At 55.1% G+C, this 23,514-nt stretch overlaps 1 protein-coding gene across 1 annotated transcript; it reads left to right on the plus strand.

The window, feature by feature from the left end:
* Positions 1–1,123: 1,123 nt before the first annotated feature.
* YIPF1 (Yip1 domain family member 1) lies at positions 1,124–21,953 on the plus strand. Its single transcript, XM_056122161.1, has 10 exons — positions 1,124–1,141; positions 1,681–1,760; positions 3,783–3,958; positions 7,230–7,310; positions 7,531–7,618; positions 11,959–12,075; positions 15,959–16,125; positions 16,644–16,826; positions 20,095–20,213; positions 21,836–21,953. The coding sequence occupies exons 2-9, from the start codon at positions 1,730–1,732 to the stop codon at positions 20,182–20,184; spliced, it is 933 nt and encodes a 310-aa protein (XP_055978136.1). The 5' UTR covers positions 1,124–1,141; positions 1,681–1,729; the 3' UTR covers positions 20,185–20,213; positions 21,836–21,953.
* The last annotated feature ends 1,561 nt before the right edge of the window (positions 21,954–23,514 follow it).

Genomic DNA, 23,514 nt, shown 5'->3' on the forward strand with positions numbered 1-23,514 from the left:
GGTGGGGGGGAGGTTGTAAACCGGATTCCCTGTTCTGCAGGGCTGTGAGAGAGGGGTCCTACATCGGGTCCCCCTGACCTGCAGGGCTGTGAGTGCGGGGTTCTAAGCCGGGTTCCCTGGTCTGCAGGGCCGGGGGAGGTGTCTAAGCCGGTCCCCCCATCTGCAGGGCTGGGGGTGGGGGGGGACAAAGCCTTCAGCCTTCCAACAGGGCAAAGCATTTCCCATCGGAAAAGCTTGTCTGTTTCTTCTGGGGTTTTCAGAGCATCTGTCTGGGCAGAATGGGACAGAACGGACCGAGCCCCCTCGCCTTCCCCACGCCCATTTCCCGGCTGCCCCTCGGTCACACCCTTGCCAGCCCGGAGGGGAGCGCGTTCCCTCCCTCCAGACCACGTTTAGGATGAGAGCAGAGGAGGGGCCGGTGCCTTCTTCTTTCCTCCTACTAGAGCCCGATGCGCTCTTTGATCCTTCAACGAGAGCGGAGACGTCAACAACGCGAACTAAACTCCCGCAAACTCCCTGGGCGGGTGCCCGCTTTCCCACGGCGCCGGGCGCGCGCGCTGTCTCTTTAAGGCCCCGAGCCCCGCCTCCCGAGGGGCGGGAGGGAGCCGGCCCCGCGCGCCGGCCGGTCCCGGGCGGCCGCGGCTCCCGCGGACGCCTGTGTCTTTAAGAAGGCGGGGCTCCGAGAGGACCCGCCTCCCGGATCTCCGGCTTCCGGCGGCTGTGCGGGACCGGAACCGGCGCGAGCATCTGAGTCCAAACCTTCGCGGGGCGGAGTGGACATCGGGTCCCCCAGGTGAGGCGGCTTGGACAGCGGGTCCTCCCGGGAGTTGCTGCCCCCTGGGGCCTGGGCCGCTCAGTCCTGCCCCTAAAGCACCGCTCGCTTCCGGGGCTGCTTCCCCCGCCCCAGACCAGCTGGGTGCAGGTGCAGAGTCGCCCTCCCTCCCACTTGCACCTACTAACTGCTTAGCCGGGCCACTAAGCTCCTGGCACTCCCTGCCCCATTTATCGGCCTCTAGCACGCTCCGTGCGAAGAGGTACCACTATAAACCCATTTTACAGATGAGGAAACTGAGGCCTCGAGGAACCCCGCCCCCCCCACAGTGACAGCGAGAAGCTACAGAATTGAGAATCACGCAGCCAGGTCTGTCTGTCCCGGGTGCCTGTGTCCTCAGCCACCGGCTCAGCTGAAATGCAGTTACCTTTCTCAACCTCAGAGCTCAGTTCCTCAAGGCCATTCCTTCCTCTCTCCCCAGGCTGCCTCGGTTCTTGGTTTGTTGGTTTGTTCTTGGGCCACACCTAGCAGTGCTGAGGGCTGACGCCTGACTCTGAACTCAGGGATCACTCCTGGTGGGCGCAGGGGACAGTATGGGGTGTTGGGGTTGGAAGCCTAGTGGGCAGCGGGCAAGGCAAGGACCTTCCCTGTAGTACTATCTCTCGGCTCCAGCCCCTGCTTCTCACCCACTCACGGGGAGTGTGAGGTCAGAACCTTTGGACTCCCAAGATAAGCCTCTTTTAAGTGTGTGTTAATAATATCCTGTGCTAAATGGTTATTGTTACTATTTTTTCCGGCTCAATAAAGGGGGCTAGGGAAGAGGATACTGTTTCTAATGCTGGAATCAGGCTTGTTGGAGGATGTTTGATTTTGCTGCTCTGCTGAGCTCATTCGTTTTCCCCTTTCAGATCTCTGCAAAGCTGCTTACTGTTGCCAGGGAGAAGCCCCTCTGGCTGAATGGCAGCCGTGGATGACTTGCAGTTCGAAGGTACAGGGTTTGGAGCCCCGGGTCCTTGTGATTAGTATTTCGCAGCCTCATCAACAGTTTCTCATGGCTGTGTTGGAAGATCATTGCAGACAGTCTGGCGAAAGAATATCGGTCACTCAGAGTTTTCCATTTGTCGTTCCAGCTGTACTGTCTCTCCTGCCCGTCCCCCACCACGCCCAGTAGCTCCTCAGATTGTTAACATAAGTTCTGCATAGTGATTGCAGAGCAGGCGTGTAGACCTTTGTTTCAGTAAACAGTTATTGAGCACCTACTGTGTACTTAGAACTGTCCTAGATGGAAGAGATGGGAGAAAAAAATACAAGAGAAGCTCTTGCGCAGCTGGAGGAAGTAAAGATATAGAAAGAGCACCAGGGAGGTGGCTCGGGGTGTGAGAGCGCTCGCTTGGCTCACGTGAGACCCTTGTTGTGTGCGGCATGGTCTCCTGAACACAGCAAGTGTGACATCCCAAACACCAAGTAATCCCTGAGCACCCGCTCCCTTAAAAAAAAAAAAGCCTAAAAAGATCATCCTGCTGCAATGCCATCGTGTAGTTATCAGTGTGTCAGTGTTTTTTTAGTCTGACCATGAATCAGAACATGCGGTTATCCGAGAAAGGGAAGCTCACAGAACAGCCTAGCAAAGGAGATGTTCCTTTGTTAGGTGACGTTAGAATAGAGCTGCGGAATGCAGGTGCTGGAAAAAGAGAAAAAATTCCTGCTCATTTCTGAGTGAGACAGGCTTGGGTTGAGGACCGCTTCCTCCCCTTAAAATCCGTGTGAAGCGCTGGACTCTGGTCGAGTACTTACAAAGAGGAGCCCATCTAGTCCTGAGGTCAGCTTGATGAGATCATTACTTATCCTTGTCTGGTCCGTGGGAAACTGAGGCACAGAGTATGTATAGAACCCAGAATGCTGTGGAGGTTGGGAGCAACATTCTGTCAGCTCAGGGACAGCAGGGTCCTCTGGGCGGGAGAGGAGCAGGGGCAGGACATGGTGCCAGCTGTGCCTGGTGAGGGACACAGACGAGGCTGATGGCAGAACTCAGGAATGCACCCGCCTTGCCCCGGGACTCCAGATGGACGGTGATGACCTAAAGCATGACACGTGACGGCCTCCATGTGAGAGGCTCGCATGCCCTAGAGTCCAGCCCAGAGATGCCGTCCGCGATGTGGGGTACATGATCGCGAGAGGCTACCCCTCCCCCCGGGTGTTCTTTTCTTCCCCTGGAGGGTCCTTCCCTGGGGGCGTCTTCCCCAGAAGCCATTTCTAATGCTTCACCTGAACTGTCCTCCTCCTGGGACCCTCTGAGCCTCTGCAGTCAGGAAGGGGCACTCTCTGTCCCTCCTCTTCACGCTGGTACATGCTGGCCACACTTTCATTTTGGTCCTCGTGTTTTCCATATAGATTACAGAGCGCTTATGGGGAAGGGCGGAAAATGATGTCCATTATTTTTTTTGTTTTTTGGGTTTTTTATTTTTTTAAGTTAAAGAAGAGAAGTTTTGGGGGCCGAAGCGATAGCACATCAGGTAGGGCGTTTGTCTTGCATGCAGTGGACTCAGGTTCGATTCCCAGCATCCCATATGGTCCCCTGAGCACGCCAGGAGTAATTCCTGAGTGCATGAGCCAAGAGTAACCCCTGTGCATCACCGGGTGTGACCCAAAAAGAAAAAAAAAAAGAAGAGAAATTTAGAATGGATACTTGCTACAGGCCAGACACTCTACTGAGGACTTAGGTTACACCCATTACTTTCTCAGAAATTTTTACAGAGGATTATGGAAGTTAACTTACACGGTCAGATCATATTAGCAAACAGCTGAACCAGGACTAAATGCAGTTCTCACACCCGAATTCTGTTGTTTTTATCAGGTTCTAAGTCAGCTGCTCTTGAGCTAAGGATTTTTGCCAAAACCGCTTTTCTACCAGTCGTAGATGGGGTTCCAGCAAAGCTGAGGTTGGAGCAGCTTTAAGTGGGGAAGCGTTTCCGGCGTGGGTCGGGCCTCTGACGACCTGTGCTCTCATCAGTTTCAGGATTTGGTGATCCGGCTGCTTCTCTGGTGGCAAACCCAGATGCCACCACAATAAACATCGGTGATCCTGGTGAAACGCCCAGGCATCAGCCAGGACCCTCCAGGGCCCCCAGGAGAGAAGAGGACGAGGAGTTACTGGGCAACGGAAATGACGACTCTGACAAAACTGAGGTTCGAGCTTGTCTTTGACATTGCTGTTTCCCTCTCATTAAGAAAAAAAGGTGCGCGTGTTTTTTGTTTTTTGTTTTTTTTCTCCTTTTTGGGTTATACCTGGTGATACACAGGGTCTACTCCTGGCTCATGCACTTAGGAATTACCCCTGGTGGTGCTCGGGGGACCAAAGGGGATGCTGGGAATCGAACCCGGGTCGGCCTCGTGCAAGGCAAACGCCCTACCCGCTGTGTTATTGCTCCAGCCCCTGCGCACACTTTTTCTTTTCTTCCGTTCACTGTCTGCTGTGTGCCAGGGTCCAGCGTTGGCAAACTCTGGGGCAGTCACTGTGTCTGCCTCGGGGGAGCAGCTTCCCACTGATTCCCATGGAAAGCTCTGGTGAAGGGGATGACCAGGCTCCTGGGAAGCGAGTGGGGCTGGGGGTGCTCCCTGGAGGCACTGTCCCCTGAGTGTGGGCGGGAGCCGGGGAAGAAGGCGGGGCCCAGCCATCTGGCAGTGTGGACAGTTTAGGCAAAATCCACAGTGGCGTGAGAAGACTAGGTAGGCAGCCTATATGCATCTCCTGTCTTTGCACTTGTAAGAGCAAAGGGCCTGTGGAGGCAGGAGAGGCGGCCACACCGAGACGCCACGAAGTGTCGGTCTCGCGAGGGTAACCTGCGTTCTGAGAACTACTGGGAGCGACTGGAACGATTTCAAGCCACTTGGCCTGCGGTGTCAAGCTCAAAGGCGTGTGAAACACGGCAGCTGTGGGGAGTGCATTGCAGGAGGCGGGCCGGAGGCTGGCGGCCGCGGCGTAGATTACTGAAGCGGCCGGGCTGGGAACAGCCAACCCTGACCCAGAGTCGGGCAGGGGCGAGAGGCGGTGGGAGGGGTTGGCTGTGTGCCGGGCAGGCACCCTCCCCACTGCCCTGTCGCCTCCTGCTCCCTTTCCTCCTCTCAGTGGGTCATCCTCGCCTTATTTCGGTGCCCAGAGCCCCCACCAGTGGTCATGATGTGCCAGGGGCCGGGGTGCGGAGCCTGGCCAAGAAGCTGACAGTGCTGCCAGCCGGTCCCTGCATGATGCTTGCTGACCTGCGGGTGCTGCGGGGACGTGGCTGTGGCCCCACACATGCAGGGCGGATGCTCTGTCCCAAGCCTCAGCTCCCTGGAAGGAGATTTGTCTGAGAGAACGGGTCCGTGCCATCGTGGCTGCCTGGCAAATCCAGGGTCTGCCACGGGAGGCCGGTGGGCTGGCGACTCAGGCGGGAGTCGGCACTGAAGGGCCAAGAGGAGTCGGTATCTAGGCAGCCGCTGCCTCTCTTCTCTCCGGTCTGAGCCTGACTTGGCTGAGGCCTGGGCGCCACGGAGGGCAGTCAGCTTTCCTCAGAGCATCCGCCCCAGGGAGCAGAGACCCAAGCCAAACACCTGCTTACAAGAGCCCACTGTTGGACCAGGTGCCTTTGCCTGTGGCCCAGGTTGTTTGACACATGAAGTGGATCTTGGTGTGTTTTTTTTTGGGGGGGGGGTCATACCTGGCAATGCACAGGGGTTACTCCTGACTCTGCACTCAGGAATTACTACTGGCGGTGCTTGGGGGACCATATGGGATGCTGGGAATTGAACCCGGGTCAGCAGTGTGCAAGGCAATCACCCTCCCCACTGTACTATCGCTCCAGCCCATGACGTGGATCTTGGGACTGGGCAGCAGCAGACTGGGCAGCTCCGAGGGCCAAGAGAGAGGACAGCGGGGAGGGCACTTGCCTGGCTCTCAGCTGACCCTGATGCAGTTCCCTGGATCTTCTGAGGTCACTGGAGCCCCTCCTGAGTGATCCCCGAACCCAGAGCCAGGAATCAGTCCTAAGCACTACTGGGTGGAGAGAAGAGGAGGAGGAGGAGAGAGAGAAGGGGAGAAGGAGGAGAAGGAAAACGGAGAGGGGAACAGTCGTGGAACAATCGAAACAGGAAACTGCCCGTTAGCTTCACTTGGGGAGTTGGGCAGAGGGGTCCCTGTTCCAGCCGGTGACAGAGTTCCTCAGCCTCGCCCTGGGCTGTGTCTCTGCTGCTCAGGGTCTCATCAGTGAGGGCTGGAAAGCACCTCCCACCCCCTGTCCCCTGCTTCAGAGTCTGACAGGGAGCCCGCCATCGGGGGACGGGCCAGACCTCAGCAGTGACGTGTAAAGCAGCAGCCACCACTGGCGTCCATGGAGAACCCCGTCCTTTGTAAGGGGACAGTTGCTGCCCTGCCACTCCGCAGTCCCTCTGCCTGGCTCTGTCCCCTTTTCTGCTGCTGGCTCAGGTGGCATTCCTAGCCTGGGTCTGCCCTAACCAGTGAGTGCCCTTCACTTGCCTTGTTTTCCTGTCAGGGCAGGTACTTAAGTCAGTGATGCTTTGGTGAGTCGGTGTATGGGGCTTCAGGCAGTGTTAGTAGTAAGGACATGGAAGGGACAGGAGGGAAAAGATACTCCCACAGACTGCTTCTGCGTGCATGCGTGTGTGCGTTTGCGTGTGTGTGTGTGTGTGTGTGTGTGTGTGTGTGTACACATAGATTTATTTATTTTCATTGGGAGTCACACCCCGTGGTGCTCGGATCTTTCTCCTGGCTCTGTGCTCAGGGATCACTCCCAGTGGCGTTTGGGTACTCTATGGGGTTTCTGGGCTCAAACGTCGGCCGGGCGTGTGCAAGGCAACCACCCTACCCGCTGGACTCTCTCTAGCCTCCACATAGTTGCGTATTGCCCATTATGTGACTGTTTACTCATGTCCTCCCTATAATCCTGTGAGGGGGATTTGTTTGCTGTACTTTTTAGCTAGGAAAACTTCAGAGAGGGCCGGGAGGGAGTTAGGTGGGACTGCACCGGCCTTGCATGTCTGAGACCCTGGGCTCAGTCTCCCCGCTGCGCCCCTACCACCACCCCTCTCAAAAGAAGGGGAACTTAGACTGAGCCCAGTGATCTGCCGAATCTGCCCCCTCAATGCACAGTATGGCCATGTGGCTTCAGAGCTAGCCCAGCGCGGGGCATGGCTACTGCCAAGGGAAGCACTCGAATTGTCCACTTAGGCGCTAGGTTTTCTTTCTTTCTTTCTTTTCTCTTTTTAGGCCACACCCAGCGATGCTCAGGGGTTACTCCTGGCTCATGCGCTCAGAAATTATTCCTGGCGGTGCTCAGGGGACCATATGGGATGCTGGGAATCGAACCTGGGTTGGCCGCGTGCAAGGCATAGGCCCTACTCGCTGTGCTATCGCTCCAGCCCCAGGCGCTGGGTTTTCACTGTTTCATTTTCCCTCTGACAGTTGCTGGCGGGGCAGAAGAAAAGCTCCCCTTTCTGGACATTCGAATTCTACCAGACGTTCTTCGATGTTGACACGTACCAGGTTTGTAAACCAGTTCTGCCTTCTCTGTGACTTGTGTCAGAGAGTTGCTTCTTCAGTGGTCAGGCAGGTCACACGAGAGCCTCAGCGCAGGGTCATAAGATTCGAGAAAATCATCAGAAAGGCTCTAATATCTGTGTTGTCATTTTGTAGGCACTGAATTGATTAAACTTAAAAAATTTTTTTTTTTTTTTTTACTGACTTCCTACCTTGGGTTTTCCAGGTCTTTGACAGAATAAAAGGGTCCCTCTTGCCGATACCTGGAAAGAATTTTGTGAGGTTATACATCCGCAGCAACCCGGACCTCTATGGTATGTGAGTGACCGCCCTTCTCCACGCCCCTTTCTTTTGGTTCTTCCTTGCTTTGGAGCCAAACGTGGCTATGCTCAGGACTTACTCCTGGCTCTGTGCTCGGGAATCACCCCTGGTGGTATTTGGGGAACTGTGTACGACGCCAGGGATTGAACTAGGGTCAGTCACATGCAAGGCAAGTGCTCTACCCACTGTACTACCTCTGTGGCTCTGTATCTTTTGGCTTCCCTATCATCATCCAGGGAAGTGGGTGGCTCCCCCTGTCTTGCTCCTCCAAGCCCCCACCCTTCTAGGGAAAGGTGACCTGTGTTGGGGGAGAGTGAGGCAGTGGGTCGAAGTGCTTCCTGGGTGCAGTGCTCCACCAGACACCTGGACTGTGCCCCCTTTAGATTGTCACGGTCACAGGGGGGTTAGGGTAGGGGTGGGGATTTTCTTTGTTCTCGCTTGGGAAGGACACCCAGTGAGGCTTAGCACTGAAGCAGGAAGGCAGGAGCAGTTTTAGACGTTGGTCACAGGAGACAGAGCAAGCGGGAGGCAGTGGACCACGTGCCAGTGACCATGGCCATCAGCAGTCCCATAACAGGGCGTGGTTGCTCCAGGCCCCCTCCTGGCTCTGTGCCCAGGGGTCCCTCCTGGTGGTGCTCATGGGACTAGACACGGCACTGGGGATGAAGAGGGCATTGAACTGGGGTCTGCCTTCTGCACAGCAAGCGCCTCAACCACTGCCCCGTCTCCCTGGTCCAGTGCTGCGTGTCGTGGTGAGGGGAGGAGGCTGAGAGCTCTGGCCCCAGAAGGGAGAGCCAGAACCCAGCCCGGTGCTTCACTTCTTCATCTGACTTCTGCTCAGCTAGCCTGGTCCTCCGGGGCTGCAGAAGGACCTTCCTGCCATGCTCTTTCCCTGGGAAGGCACGAAGCCTGAGAGTTAGAGCCAGGCCAGTGGGGTGCCTGCGTGCCGCCCTTCCTTCAGCTCCTCCTCTTGAAAGACAGAAGCTCCGCATATGGCCAAGGGATTCCCCCCCCGCCCCCTCCTTCCTCCTTACTTTCGTCCCGAGGACCTCCTGAAGGGTGGGCTGTAAGTCTGAGGGACCCAGGTGGGCCCCTGGCCAAGGGCTTGGCACAGACAAATCCCACGCAACTTGTGGGCATCAATCTTGATGCTGGAAACTAAAGATTTAAAGATACAGACGTGGCTGCCCCCAAGGGGAAGGAGAGGAGAAACTGCCATTGTCAGCTCCCCACAAGGCAGGGGTTGGGCCCAGCACTCTCCGATCGTCTCATCCAAACGCGCAGATTTCCACACTGCCAGGGAGACTTTGCTTCCAGAAGAGAAAATCGCCATTCGGGGCGGGAGACTAAGCCGAGCAGAGTCACAGAGTGAGCGATAATGACAGCCAGGGCCCACGCAGACGGGGCTTGTTACGGGCCCCCGGGGAGAGCCTGTGGTCCCAGAGTTGAGCTCCCAGCTTCGCTGGGTCTGTGTCACTGTCATTCTCCTGCCATACTCCTGAGGACTCCGAGTCCCACGGGGGCCACGTACCTTGACCGGGAAGTAGCTCGCGAGCAGTCGCGCTCGGGTTCAGGTCAGCGCTGGAGTCCAGGGCGTGGGTTCGCTCTCAGCCGAGAGTCCAGGTGTGAGCCCGCAGCCTGCTACTTGCCAGGGGCCCTTGAGAGCTCGTAGACCTGACGGGAGAGAGACGCCACGATGCGGGAGGAGGAGTTTCATGGAGGAGAGCGCTGGGCAGGGCTGGGTGAGGGCAGGAAGGCGGCCAGGAAGACAACAGGAAGGGGATAGGATAGCTGCTGGTCGGCAGAACCTGAGACAAAGAGCGGTGAGGGTCTCTACCCTTCAGCAGAATCAGAGCTTTTCTCCCCATAAAGAAACCATAAGCAGGGGCTGGAATGATAGCACAGCTGGTAGGGTGTTTGCCTTGCACGTGTCGGACCCGGATTCGATTCCCAGCATCCCATATGGTCCCCTGAGCACTGCCAGGAGTAACTCCCGAGTGCAGAGCCAGGAGGAACCCCTGAGCATCGCTGGGTGTGACCCAAAAAGCCAAAAAAAATAAAAAAATAAAAAAAGGAAAGAAAGAAAGAAAAAAAGAAACCATAAGTGACAGAAGAGGTCAGAGATGATAATTGCAAAGTGCCTCACCATGGAGGGGCACAGAATAAGACTGTAGGTGGGGTGCCTGTCTATCCCAGTTGTGGGGGGAGTGGGCGTGTCACAGATGAGGAGACCCAGCAGCCCCGTAAATGAATGAGGAGATGCTTAGGGCCCCCGCCCCCCTAATTAGGGAAATAAAAACGTGATCTTATTTCTGGCCACCCTGTTTGTTGTGCATTTGGGCCACACCCAGTGGTCTCAGGTCCTACTCCTGGCTCTGCTCCCAGTCCTGGCCGGGCTGGAGGCACCTTCTGGGGTGCTGGGGGTTAACCCTAGGTCAGCCACATCCATAGTATCCACCCACCTGCCGTCATATCTCTGCAACCCCTCTGGTCATCTTGTAAAGCAAACATGTAGACTGACTTGTCTTGACTCATTCATTCATTCAGTTATTTCAGCCATCATGGGGCACTTAGTATTTGGGAGACGCAACAGAATCACAGCCCAGAGTCCTGCCCTGAGATAGTTTCTGACCTTCTGAACTTAGTAAACAAAAACAGGAAGCTAGATTGCTTGGTAGTGATGAATAGTAAGACAAGCTCTTATTTTTGTTTATTTACTTACAGGGTCGCACCTGCTAGAACTGGGGGTTCCTGCAGTGCTGGGGATTGGACCCAGGGCTCCCCCGTGCAACACTGGCGTTCTGGTCCTTGAAGCCATCCCCGTGGATCCCCTAGGATAAAAACTTTGAAAGTAGAGGACAGGAAATGTCTTGTAGTTAGGCAAATTTGAAGCTTCTTTACATTAAGAAAGTGGGGAGGGGAATTTCGAGTGAAGACCTGAGGAATTTGGAGCAGTGCATCACTGGGTGTGGTCCTAGAACCCCCCGAGCATTTCCCGGGTGGCCCAAGTTATCCTTGGCACCGCAGGACCTGAGCAGCCTCACGTGCTCAGACTCTTGCACTGTCACCTGCCCGGCTGCCCAGGAGTCAGGCTGGGGAGATGGGACAGTGGGTAGGTCGCTTGCCTTGCCAGGGTTGGTCCCTGGATTCCCAGGTGGTCCTTGAGTACAGAGCCAGGTGTAAGCCTTGAGCATAGCCAGATGTGCCCACCCCCCACCAAAAAAGCAAAAAAATCACTGGGAGGGACCCTGGGACTCCTGAGCATTGCTTGGGAGACTTCCACCCCCAAAAGAAGTTGGTTATGATGGATAGTTATGATAGAATATCCAGGTTATGCTGAAGTGAAAGTGATTTATATGTGCCCATATACCCTCCCCACACACCGGAACACATGCCAATAGACATTTGCTTAAACGCGAATAAAAAAATCCAGCAAGATTTACAGGTATTCGTTAGGGCGATGAGCTCTGGAGAGGGGAAGTTCAGGGCTAGAGAACAAAGAGGGAGGAAGTTGATTTTTCTCTTTCTTTCCTTTGTACGTGTTGCTTTATTTTGCTGGAGGTCCGGAGGCCAGACCTGGCAGTGCTCAGAGCTTTCTCCTGGCTCTGATCAGGGACCATATGGGGTGCTGGGCACCAAGCCCAGGCCAGCCACGTGTAAGGCAAGCACCTTACCCACTGCACTATCGTCCCAGCCCTCCTTTGTACTTCTTGAAGACTGAACTGTGTGCATGTTACGCTTCTTCACCCAAAGTCAACGATGAAGACTTAAACCACAGACATACACACAGACACACACACACAGACATGCAGGCCCACACACGCACGCACGCACGCATGCATGGCGAATGGCAGATTAAATCATCTTTTCCCTGAGGTGTTCTGTCTGACCTACTCTTCCACAGAGACAGTGGAAGGAGTGCTCTGATTTATTTTCCTCTGTAATCTGCACTTGCCGTAACCTGGTAAAGATTTAACACGAAATCCGTGACTTTTTTTCTTGCTTCCTTTATTTTTTTTGGGGGGGGAGGGGGGATGGAATCCTTCAATAAAAGGACCTGAAACAAATTTGTCTGTTTATACACTTAATTATGAAAGGTGTTTTGGCCTTTGCCTCCCACGCCCTCCTATCTTTTCATAAGTAAGCTAAATAATGAATTATGTTTGATCTTTTAGCAAAGAAAATTCCTACTAAATGAGTATTGATTCGATCTAAAATTCACTTCCCCTCGCTTACAAGAGTAGGACATGGAAAATAAGAAGTTACTCTGTGACGGGGCTTGAAGATTTGTGCTCTAATATTTCGTGTCTGGATGTCCCGGCTTCCTTCGCAGGCCCCTTCTGGATCTGTGCCACCTTGGTCTTTGCCATATCGATCAGCGGGAATCTTTCCAACTTCTTAATCCACCTGGGAGAGAAGACATACCATTATGTGCCCGAGTTCCGAAAAGGTTGGTATGTGGCTTGACCCCTAAGGATGTTGTCGCTTTAGAACCGCGAGCCCCCATCTCTCCGTGGGCTCGTGCCCCCCACTTTCTCTCTCTGGGGTTTGGTTTTGGGGCCACTCCCTGCTCTGTACTTGGGGGTCTCTCCTGGTGCTGCCGACGACCAAACCGTGACCTGTATACTAAGCATGCACCACAGCCCGTTGAACTACACTCTCTGGCCGTGCTGTCTGTATTTCTGGGTCAGGACAGACTTACTGTCTCGGAATTTGCCACTCCTAAATATATAAAGCTGGATTGTTGTCAGATGTGGCTTTTGGACCACATCTACCCCTGCTCTGGTGCCGCTCCCAGTTCAGTGCTCAGGGATCGCTCCTGGTGGTGTTCAGGGAATCATATGGTACCCAGGCTCAAACCCAGAGCCCCTGCCTTCTGCAAAGCCCACACATTGGCCCTTTGGGTGGTCTCCCCACCCTCCGTAATTTTTTTTTACTGTGGCTCTCGGAGAGCCTGGCAGGCTACCGAGAGTATCCCGCCCGCACGGCAGAGCCTGGCAAGCTCCCCGTGGCGTATTCGATATGCCAAAAAACAGTAACAACAAAGTCTCCAATGGAGACGTTACTGGGCCCGCTCGAGCAAATTGACGAACAACGGGAGGACAGTGCTATAGTGGTACAGTGGTAAAACATATGTAATGGCCAAGCGACCATTTTAATCTTTAAGTGTTCATCGGTATTGTAAATAGTCTTTTGGAACAGCCTAAAGCAGGGCCCCAATAGTAATTGGAACTTATCCAACGAAAACTGTACAAAATAAGTGAAAAATGATGTGACAGAGCCTCCATTAGGACACTGTTGGTGTCATTCAAATGACAGAGATACTAGCTTTGCTCTTTCCTTTTCTTGGTTTGGGGCCACCCCTGCTGGTGCCCAGGGCTCCCTCTGCCCCTGCGCTGGGGCTCACTCCTGTCAAGGTTCAAAGAACCACAAGCGGTGACTGAGACACCAGCTGTGGGAGGGTGGTACTGTGTGCCTGTGTGGGTTTTTCTTTTTCAAGTTGTGAGGACTCTGCTCTCTGGGTCTGTAGCCAGCAGTCCTGAGGCGCTGGAAGCTCAGGCTTGTGGACAGCTTTGCTCCGGAAGTCTGGCCTGGAGGGGATGGATGTCTTCCCCTGACAGGCTGGCGGGAGCCGTCTTGTCTTCTGGTCTTCAGACTTCCGTTCTTGTGACTCTCAGAGAACTAAAGAAAGCAGCCCAGCTTTCAGGGACAGCTGACGGCCACCCCCTAGTGAGGCTCTGTGGGCACCGCGGCCTCTGCTGTCTCCTGCCGTCCCTACCCCCAGCCTGCTTTCCCGCGGGCTCTGCAGCGAGACCTTCAGCTTCCCATTGCAGTTCTCTCTCTGGTACCACATGGGCTCCTGAGTCCTGTCCGGTGTGTCCCGGAAGCCAACTTTAAAAAGAGAGCTTATGTACATATAATTAATACTATAAAAATCTCACTCCTGATTGCTCACTTACTATTTATAAACTGGTGTTCTAAGTCTATCTTTTTTTTTTTGGCTTTTTGGGTCGCACCCGGCGATGCACAGGGGCCACTCCTGGCTCTGCACTCAGGAATTACCCCTGGTGGTGCTCAGGGGACCATATGGGATGCTGGGAATCGAACCCGGGTCGGCCGCATGCAAGGCAAACGCCCTACCCACTGTGCTATTGCTCTAGCCCCAAGTCTTATCATTTTTTAAGATGTTTGGTTTGGGGCCATACCCCACGTGCTCCAGAGTTGCTCCTAGTGGTGTTCAAAGGACCAAGTGTGTGCCTGGGACTGAGCCTGACCTCTGCACACAGAGTCTGCGCTCTATGGTTGACCTGCCCCTCTGGCCCCTAAGGGTATGGGTCCTTAATCCTAGTCATCTTTGTCATAAGTAGGCTCAATTGGCAATACAACATATTTTCATTTTACAGATGAGGAAGCGAAGCCTAGAGGTTTTAAGAAATATTCTAGAGGCCAGAGTGATAGTACCCGGGCTGACCCGGGTTTGATTCCCAGCATCCCATATCGTTCCCCAAGTACCACCAGGAGTAATTCCTGAGTGCAGATCCAGGAGTAACTTCTGTGCATTGCCAGATGTGACCCAGAAAAGCAGAAAAAAAAAAAAAAGAAAGAAAGAAAAAAATTTTAATTTTTTGTCCCATTGACTCAGCCATAAGTCACTGAGCTAAGATGAGACTCCTCGGGGTCTGACCTTACCGTAGGGTCTTCCAGAGGCTCTCTCAGCCTGGTACCCAGTGGGCAGGGGAGAGGGGAGCAGTAAGTCACTTTGCCTTTATCAAGTCATCCATGAGTAAGGCACTGTGTCAGGAGAATCACCTTTGGCTTAATGAGGGAGTTTCCCTGGGGACCTAAATACACTTCAGTTGGGCTGCAGGGAGAATCCAGAGGGGAGGGCACTCGCCTAGTACGTAGCTGATCCCTGTCTCATCCCCGGCACCAAAGGGGGTCCCCTGAGCACCACCAGGAGTGAGCCCCGAGTACAGAGTCAGGCGTGAAATCTGAGCACCTCTGGGGATGGCCCAAAAACCAAAAATAAAAAGAAATACAATTGTGTGTCTAAACAGACTCTGCCTGTAACCTCTCGGGGTGCCTTCGCGCTCGCCAGGAGTGTTGAAGTTCTCTGCTTAGGTCCTTGTAGGAGAGGCTGGTGCTGGGGGCGTAGCCCAGCTCTGTGGTCTTCTGCCCTGGGAGACGGAAGAGAATCCACTGGAGTCTGCTGCTGTGGAGGAGAGGGAGGCTCAGAAATACGACAAAACGTGGCTGCTCTGAGCCATGGCAGAGCCACTTAGAGGGAACACGGACACCCCGGCCTGTGTCAGGCCATTCCTGTGGGAGCTGGGGGTCGGTCCTCCTGCAGAGACAGGGAGACTCTGAACAGCATGCAGAGCCCATCTGGACCAGCGCGTCTTCACAAGCTTGCTCACGAAATCAGTGTCACCCCAGTTCTCCTAGGAAAGAGGACATGTTCTACAGCAGGGAGGGCACTTGCCTTGCACGTGGCCAGCCCAGGTTCCATTTCCAGCATCCCGTATGGTCCCCTGAGCACCACCGGGAGTAATTCCTGAGCACAGAGCCAGGAGTAACTCCTGAGCATAGCCAGGTATCTCCTCAAAACAAAACAAAATAAAAATAAAAAAAGAAGCAGGACACGTTAACCTCGTAATTCCAGGGACCATGTGGTACTCGGGATTAAACCGGGGCTCCCACATGCAAAGTATGGGCTCTGGCCCTTGGAGGTGTCTTTCCGGGACCCCATTCATGAAATATATGAATACCTTTAAGTACTTTTAAACAAGTATCTATTTAAATACTTGTGTGACCCTTTCGATATTTCAGTTTTACATTTCTGTTATCTGTGATATATATTTTAGGGGGCTGGAGAGGTAGTACGGTGGATAGGGCACTTGCCTTGCATGCAGCGGACCCTAGTTTCATCCCCAGCACCACGTAGGATTCACCGAGCACGGCCAGGAACAATCCCTGAGCACAGAGCCAGGAGTAATTCCTAAGCGCCTCCAGGTCTGCAGGTGTGGCTCCAAACCCGGGGGCAAAAGTAATTCTGTGACATCTGTTTGCTGCTAGTAAGTGAACGGTGAGAACCGTGCGAGCACCTGCTGGCTCTCGCCACTGAGCAACCCCAGGACAGGTGCACATGCTCCGGTCACACATGCTGAGTGCCGGGACCTGGCCAGGCCCGGCCAGGAGGGGTCGGTGTTAGGGCCTGTGAGGCTGTGGCTCCAGGAAGGTGCAGGGAGCCCTTTGGTGGCGCGTGGAGGGCGTGATGGGAACTGACCCTCGCCCCCCGCATCCCCCCCCCCGTCCCCCTCCGGCCCCCTCAGTGTCCATCGCGGCCACGGTCATCTATGCCTACGCCTGGCTGGTGCCCCTCGCTCTCTGGGGCTTCCTCGTGTGGAGAAACAGCAAAGTCATGAGCATCGTGTCCTACTCGTTCCTGGAGATCGTGTGTGTCTACGGGTACTCCCTCTTCATCTACATCCCCACAGCGGTGAGTGCCACGCCTGGTACCCAGCTGCCGTGCCTGGGGGCACGTTCAGCCGGTGCCATCCTTTGGTCACTTGATGAGCACCTGAAAAATGCCCTTTGAATTCAGGGGTGCTGAGAGGGTCGCCCTCCATCTGCGAGCTTTGGAGGGGCTTTCACCTGAAAATACAGGTGGCCTCGGGGCCTTTAGATACCTGCCCCGAGGGCCGGGGAGGGCGCTGACCTCACCTGCGCTGACCCCTTTTGATCGCCAGCACCACACGGTCCCTTGCACATCACCAGGGTCAGCCTCGCAGGTCCCTGAGACTGCTGGGGTGGCCCAGGTCATTTGTCCCCCCCATGGACCGAGCAGCTCTGCACCCGCAGGCCAGTGCACCCATCAGGCTGGCCGAGGGCTGTGGGGAGTGGCCCTCGGGCCCCCTGAGCACTGCTTGGGAAACCCTCACCGCCCACAAAGGCGTCCGGGGTGAACTGCCTCTGAAACCCCCCCCAGGCAGCCCCCTCTCCCTCCTTGCCTTCCAGATCCTGTGGATTATCCCCCAGAGGGTTGTGCGGTGGATCCTGGTCACAGTGGCCCTGGGCGTCTCAGGCTCCGTGCTGGTGATGACGTTCTGGCCGGCAGTTCGCGAGGATAACCGGCGCGTGGCGCTGGCCACAATCCTGGCCATCGTGCTGCTCCACCTGCTGCTCTCCGTGGGCTGCCTGGTAGGCTCATTGCTCCGTTCTTCTGGGGGGGGGATGGACACAGTGAGCGGGAGGCCCCGGGCTGCTGGCCACACAGGCCCTGCGATGAGTTTCTGAGACTCGACTTCCGTCTCTGGCTTTACCCAAGTCCTGAGATCAGGGTGAGACTTGGGGCGGTGGCTGAGAATTGACCAGCAGTGCCGGGGAACCAGCCGGGGTGGTTCTGCCTATGGGGAACTCTGGTGGATTTCTGCTGGAGTGTGGTTTTCTGACCTCGAAAGAGTGTGGACACTGGTGCTGGAGCGATAGCATAGTGGGTAGGGTGTTTGCCTTGCACGCGGCCGACCCGGGTTCGATTCCCAGCATCCCATATGGTCTCCTGAGCACTGCCTGCCAGGAGTCATTCCTGAGTGCAGAGCCAGGACTAACTCCTGAGCATTGCCAGGCCTGACCCAAAAAGGAAAACAAAAATACGAAAGAGCGTGGACATTTACAGTCTTGTGGAGAATGAAGGCAAGTATTAGAACAGGGCTTGTGTGGAAGGGAAACAGTGAAACAGGTTTGAGTTTATGCTTGAGATGTCTTTTTTTCTTTTAATTTGATTTTTTTGTTGTTGTTTTGTGGCTACAACTGGTGCTGCTCAGGGGTTACTTCTGGCTTTGTGCTCAGGGATCATTCCTTGCAGTGCTTAGGGAACCGTATGGGATGCCGGGGATTGAATCCGGGTCACCCGTGTGCAAGGCAAACACCCTCCCCGCTGTACTTCGTTCCAGTGCCGTTTAAGGAGACCAAGTGCTGTTTGTGTCAGATGGGCCCAGACAGAGTTCAGTTCATTGTCATAACAGGCCCAGCTCTGTCCAGCTCTGTCTCGCAGTGGGAAGGACCCTGAGACTCAGATGGGCATGTTGAGTTTCAAAGAAAAGCGTGAGCCCACGCGGGACTGGAATGGTCTGTGGCCAAGAACCTTTCCCATGGCCGGTCCATGGCGAGAGATGGACAAAGGACCGGGAACAGAGAATCAGGGCCCCAGGCTGGTCGATAGTCGGTTTATTTCTCTCTCCTCCCCAGTCGGTTTATTTCTCTGTTCTCTCCCCTTACAGCACAATCTATAGTCGTAGTTTTGGTCGTAGACTCAGTCACCATAGTTTCATCATCCTAGTCTCCTCGTAGTCCTCAAAGTCCTCTACTTGTCCTTCTCTTTCCCGTTACATCATAGTTACATAGAAATTGTGAAGGGTGGGGTACACAGAGGGGTGGTTGAACATTGTCATAACAACAAACAGGTAAAGCCACTCCTTCAGGGGAAGTTCTAGGAGGTTAACTCAAGGACAAAAATCTCACCTGAGGGTTCAGTACTCCAGACTACTAGGAAATCCGCTCAAGGGCGGGATTCCATCCAGGGTGCGTTGCTTTCTCCTTTCCTCAGCTAGCAATCCATTTAAACAGTCACAGTAAATTTACTTCTTATAATGTTTCTAGTCCTTTTGTATGAACACAGTAAGAGCTAGATTAAGCTCAAAGGTTGGCTCTACCTGGGGACACCTCACTTTAGATTCCAGACCAGTCCTCAGACCAGGTTAGTCTTTCCTGACCCCAGCAGGGTCCTTATTCAGTTTCTTCTTTTTGGGTCATGACAGAGTTTGTTCCATGACCATGCTCTTAACTTATTATACGTAAGGTACTTAGCTTCTCCGCTTTCCATGCCAGGGGAGCTTACAGCTTGCCCTGGGTCCATCCAGTCCTGTTGTCAAGACCCTCCTTTTGGGGGTGTTAAGAAGTAAGGGCAACCGAGCCTTAAGTCAGGTAAATATATTGGATGCCCAGGAGTAAAAATTATTTGGAGTCAGTTAGCTCCATCAGTTTGGCATCAGTTTGGTGTTGAAGTCCTAGTCAGACAGTGGTACAGCCCCGGGGCTGGCTCTGGCTCCTCAGCCTCAGTTCATTCGGCTTCAAAACGGGCACGAGGGGTCAGAGCCATGGTATGGCAGGTTAGGTGCTTGCCCTGCACGTCGCCCACCTGAGATTGATCTCCAGCGTCCCCCGGGGCCCCCCAAGCACCACCAGCAGCGACCCCTGAGCACAGAGCCAGGAATCAACCCTGAGCACAGTTGAGTCTGACTCAGAAACCTACAACGACATCAAAAAAGACCAGAACATGGGATGGGCATCAGATCGTCTGTGACAGAGTTCTCAGGTAGACTGACAGACCGTGTCTGCCTGGCTCACCCGCCCCAAAGACACCGGGGGCTTGTTAGTGAGTGTTGGTGGAGTTAGGCACTCCTGTAACTAGAACTTGCCCTTTGGCCGGGTCTTTGTTGAGACACAGAGGGCCCACAGGGGCAGGGCGTTATGTCCAGCCCCAGGGTAGACCCTGGGCCTCTGGTGCCCTGTCTGACCAGCACTTCCTCCAGGACCCGGAGAGGGGACTGCTCCGTGTCCCCAGGCCATCTCCCCCGTCCCTGGCCTAGGGACAGTTCTTTGTGCACTCAGAGGCAGCTTCTGGGAGGGGCCAGGGGCAGACCCTGGGAAGAGTGATCAGATGGGTCTGGCGAAGTGACACCTCTCCAGGAAGTCTTTTGGAATCGAGTTAACCTGGAGCCCTGTGAGGTGGGGACCCTCCAGCGCGTGCTGCTGCCCCCTGCTGGCTGGTGGGGTGCAGGGGCCTTTGTATCTCCTGAGCCGGCCTCCAGGCTTGGCTCTCGATTTTGAAGGAATTTGCCCGCCTTTGAAGCACCAGCATTGGTCAAAGACGCAGGTGTTTTCCTGGCTCACGGTGGGCCTTCCGCCCCCGAGATAGGTCGCTCTCCTAGCAACGCTGCCTCCCTCGCCTCCTGATTTTGACGGTTAAATTGCAGGAGGGGAGTGGGCGAAGCACCTCCCAGACCCTTCATTCCCAGGCCAGAGTCGTGAGCCCAAGTCTGCCTGGCACTGCCTGGCACTGTCCTCAGAAGGTCCCCGCCCAGTGCCGTGGGTTCAGCTGTTCGGGAAGTTCATGCCGATTGTCTATGTGCGGTGTCACCTGGGCGTTGGTTAGAGGTACTCACGGGAGTCCCAGAGCCTGTGTGGGCGCCCCGAGCCTGGTGTCTGCTTGCGGATTCCTCTCGTCTGGGAGTATGAAATCAGAGGCAGTGAGTGCTCGGTCAGTGGACCGAGTGGGCCAAGAGCAGAGGGGCTGGGGCTCAGTGTGGTGGGGGATCCCAGGCGGGCAGCAGCCCCGCCAGCGTGCACGTGCAGGGTACCACAGAGCCCACCGGCCCATCTATTCACTCTCGGGGCTCTGCTCCCTCAGGCATACTTTTTTGATGCCCCGGAGATGGACCACATCCCAGCGACTGTAGCTGCTCCGAACCGGACCACGGTGGCGGCCAAGTCCAGCTGAGAAGAGGAGGCTGCGCCCCCGTGCACGTGGTACAGTGCAGTGCGCCAAGCGTGTGTGTGTGTGTTTGTGTGTGTGTAACAGTGCAGTACACAAGCGTGTGTGTGTGTGTAACAGCACAGTGTGCTGAGTGTGTCTGTGTGTATGTAACAATGTAGTATACAAGCGTGTGTGTATAATAGTGTAGTGCACCAAGCGCGTGTGTGTGTGTGTGTGTGTATAACAGTGCAGTGCACCGAGCGTGTGTGTATAACAGTGCAGAGTGCTGAGCATGTGTGCGTGTATGTGTGTGTGTGTATGTGCAGCAGTACAGCACGCCAAGCGTGTGTGTGTGTTCATAACAGTGCAGTGCACCAAGCACGCATGCGTGTGTATGTAACAGTGCAGTGTGCTGTGTGTGTTCCACACGTGCACCCATGTGTGGAACAGTGCATTGCACCAAGTATGTGTGTGTGTGTGTGCCCTTGTGTAGAACAGTGCAGTGCACCGTGTGTGTGTGTGTGTGTGAGTGAGTGTGTGTGCCCTTGCATGGGACAGTGCAGTGCACAGAGCCTGTGTGTGCGACTGAACTTCAGTTGGCCACGGGCAGGGCAGCCTGCCGCACTATCACTCCAGCCCAGTGTGTCTCTACAATCAAATCCATCTCCAGGGCCCCCACCACTGGACCCACTGTCCCGTTTCCAGAAAAATTTCAGGAAATCTGCCTTCTTTAAACGAATCAGCAGGAAGTGCCGGCCAGTTGCACCTGAGGGTCCCACCACCCCCTGAATCATTCCAGGGATCTTCTTCCCTGCTCCCCGCCCCCCCACCCCCCGACGATCACCCACCTTGAGGAACTCTGCTCTCTAGTTTAATAGCCCACCAAGTGGCCTGGGCACAGTGGGTGCTCCCCCCCACCCCCACCCCAGGCAGTGAGTGAGTGAAGGAAGCAGCCGGAAGCTGCGCCGTGTGGCCATCACAGGCTCCCTGCCCATGCTGTCCTCCAAAGAGCAGAGAGTGTGGCCCAAGGCCGAGATCTGGGGAGCGGAACTGAACTCAGACAGGAGCGTACCCTGCTGTGCGTTTCACAGTGTAGGACACTGCAGGGGGAGTGGAGTGGCTCTTTCACAGGTGCCCCCGGCACGCACCCAGCCGTGCAGAGGAGAGTCCAAAGGGACGTCAGCAGTGGGTGCTGGAATTCACATTCAGTCCTGTTAAATCCTTCTGTCTGTAAGCTCACAGTATCTCGTTTCCTTCCTATTGTTGACATTAATGGCCATTTTGTTAAATAAACCTCTGGATCCATTAATTCATCGGGAGTTTCACCTTGTGATACTTCAACTCTTTCTCTGTTATTTAGGGAGAACTTGATTGTTTTGCTTTTGGGCCACACCCGTGGCAGTGCTTGGGGGACCATAAGGGGCGCCGGGGATTGAACCTGGGTTGGCCTTGTGCAAGGCAAGAACTCTACCTGCTGTACTACAGTGAGAACTTCTTTAATAAAACCCTCCTGGGGTCGGGAAATAGCAGTGCTGACGGGGTCCGGTTTTCAGACATGCAGACCCGCTCTTCAGTACAGAGGCTGCCAGGGCTCCGTGTGCTGGGGTCATCCTCCGAGGAGCAAAGGCCGTGTCTACACTTCAGCTCCTTGAAAGCGACTCTCCTTATGTTTCAGTGTTCGGGGTTTGGAGTTGGTTCTTTTGGACCTAACAAGCAGGAAGACTGGAGCTGGCGGGAAAGGCCCAGGACCAGCAACCCCTTCCCTGTCCCCCTGTTGCTGGCTGGAGGTGCCCAGAGCCCAGAGACCTGGTCGGCCCCCAGCGATTAAATGGTATTCAGCATGTGTGTCTCCTCCTTTCTCACCGGTGTGTGATCCCTGCGTTCGGGTGCTGCTTTGGAGTGAAATACAGAGGCCTGGCCCGGGCTGCTTGCCCCTCCCTGCCGCATGCCGGAACTGGACCTACCCTTGTTGCAGTTCCCCAGTGACCTCTTCACTGCAAGCACTTGTCCTCCTAAAGTGGCCCCCGGTCTGAGCCTAGGTCAGGCTCAACTGGGAGGGGACGGTTTGTCTTTGTTCCCAGGTCACTGAACCAGAGGGTGCCGGGAAACCTCCCAGCATCAGCGCCATGCCTGGTGACCTGGACCACCGATTCTCTGTGGACACGTGACCTGCAGCATTTGGTGGCTGCTGGGGCCAACTCATGCTCACCGTAGCGGATGGGGCCCCTTCCCTCCTGTCAGGCGGGAGCCGTGGGCTCAGAGGGTGTTGGGGCACAGGTTGTAGAAAAGCTCTTCTGATCCCTTCTCCAGGTGGCATGGCTCGCTGGCCAGAGGACAGTGAAGAGGGACAGTCACCCTAACTGAGGCTTCTTTCATCCTTAGAAGGGACCCGGCAGGGGGTGGCTGTGGCAGGATGGGGTCACGGTCCCTCCTGTCCCTGCTGCCCTGTCAGGAGAGGCATCCCTCATACCTTCAATATGACACGAGGGAACACGGGAAGTCTTGCCCACCTTCCAGCTGCACCAGCTCCGGGTGCCCCCAGGGGACCTGCCAGGTGCTGTGTCCCACTCTCTGTGCAAACAGCACAGGCAGCGGGTGCAGGGGGCCACGCACGTTGGCCTGGTACAGGACCCTCAGCCTTCCCCCTTTCTCACAGCTCCCGAGGCCGGTGACAGTCACGGGCCAGATGTGTTCTAGACTAAGCCTTCCCCTCTCCTGAACAGCCGAGAGTTTGGGATTTTTTGTTTGTTTTTCTGATTTTGGTCACACTCTGGGGTTACTCCCTAGCTCTGCACTCAGGAGTTATTCCTGGTGGTGCTGGGGGACTAGATGAGATGTCGGGAATCGAGCCCAGGTCGGCAGCATGCAAGGCAAACACCCTACCTGCTGTACTGTTGCTCCAGCCCCAACTAGCCGAGTTCTTCCCCTTTTGTTACCTTCAGTTTCTGGAGACAGCAGCTATGAGCTACTAACCCCTTCACTCCCCAGTCCTCTTTTTGTTTTTGTTTTTGTTTTGTTTTGTTTTGGGGGGTCACACCCAGCAGTGCTCAGGGCAAAGTCCTGGCTCTGTGCTCAAGAATTAGTCCTGGTGCTTCATGGAAGACCTGTGGGATGCTGGAGATTGAACTTTGGGTGGCTGTGAGCAAGGGAGGCACCCTGCCTGCTCTACTCTCGCTCCAGCCCCCGCCCCCGGCTTCTTCAGCTACATCCTTCTTTTGCTTCTCTTTGGAGAACTCGGCATCTGTACCTCTGAGGGCCCCCCTCTGAACATGGTGCCCTAGTCAATTTTTCTTGATCATCCCTGCTGCCCACAGCAGTGGTTCTGATTTGTGGAAGTTCTGTAAATCCCCGACA

This window comes from Sorex fumeus, unplaced genomic scaffold, assembly GCF_029834395.1.
Source record: "Sorex fumeus unplaced genomic scaffold, SorFum_2.1 ptg000045l, whole genome shotgun sequence".
Taxonomy (NCBI): Eukaryota; Metazoa; Chordata; class Mammalia; order Eulipotyphla; family Soricidae; genus Sorex; species Sorex fumeus.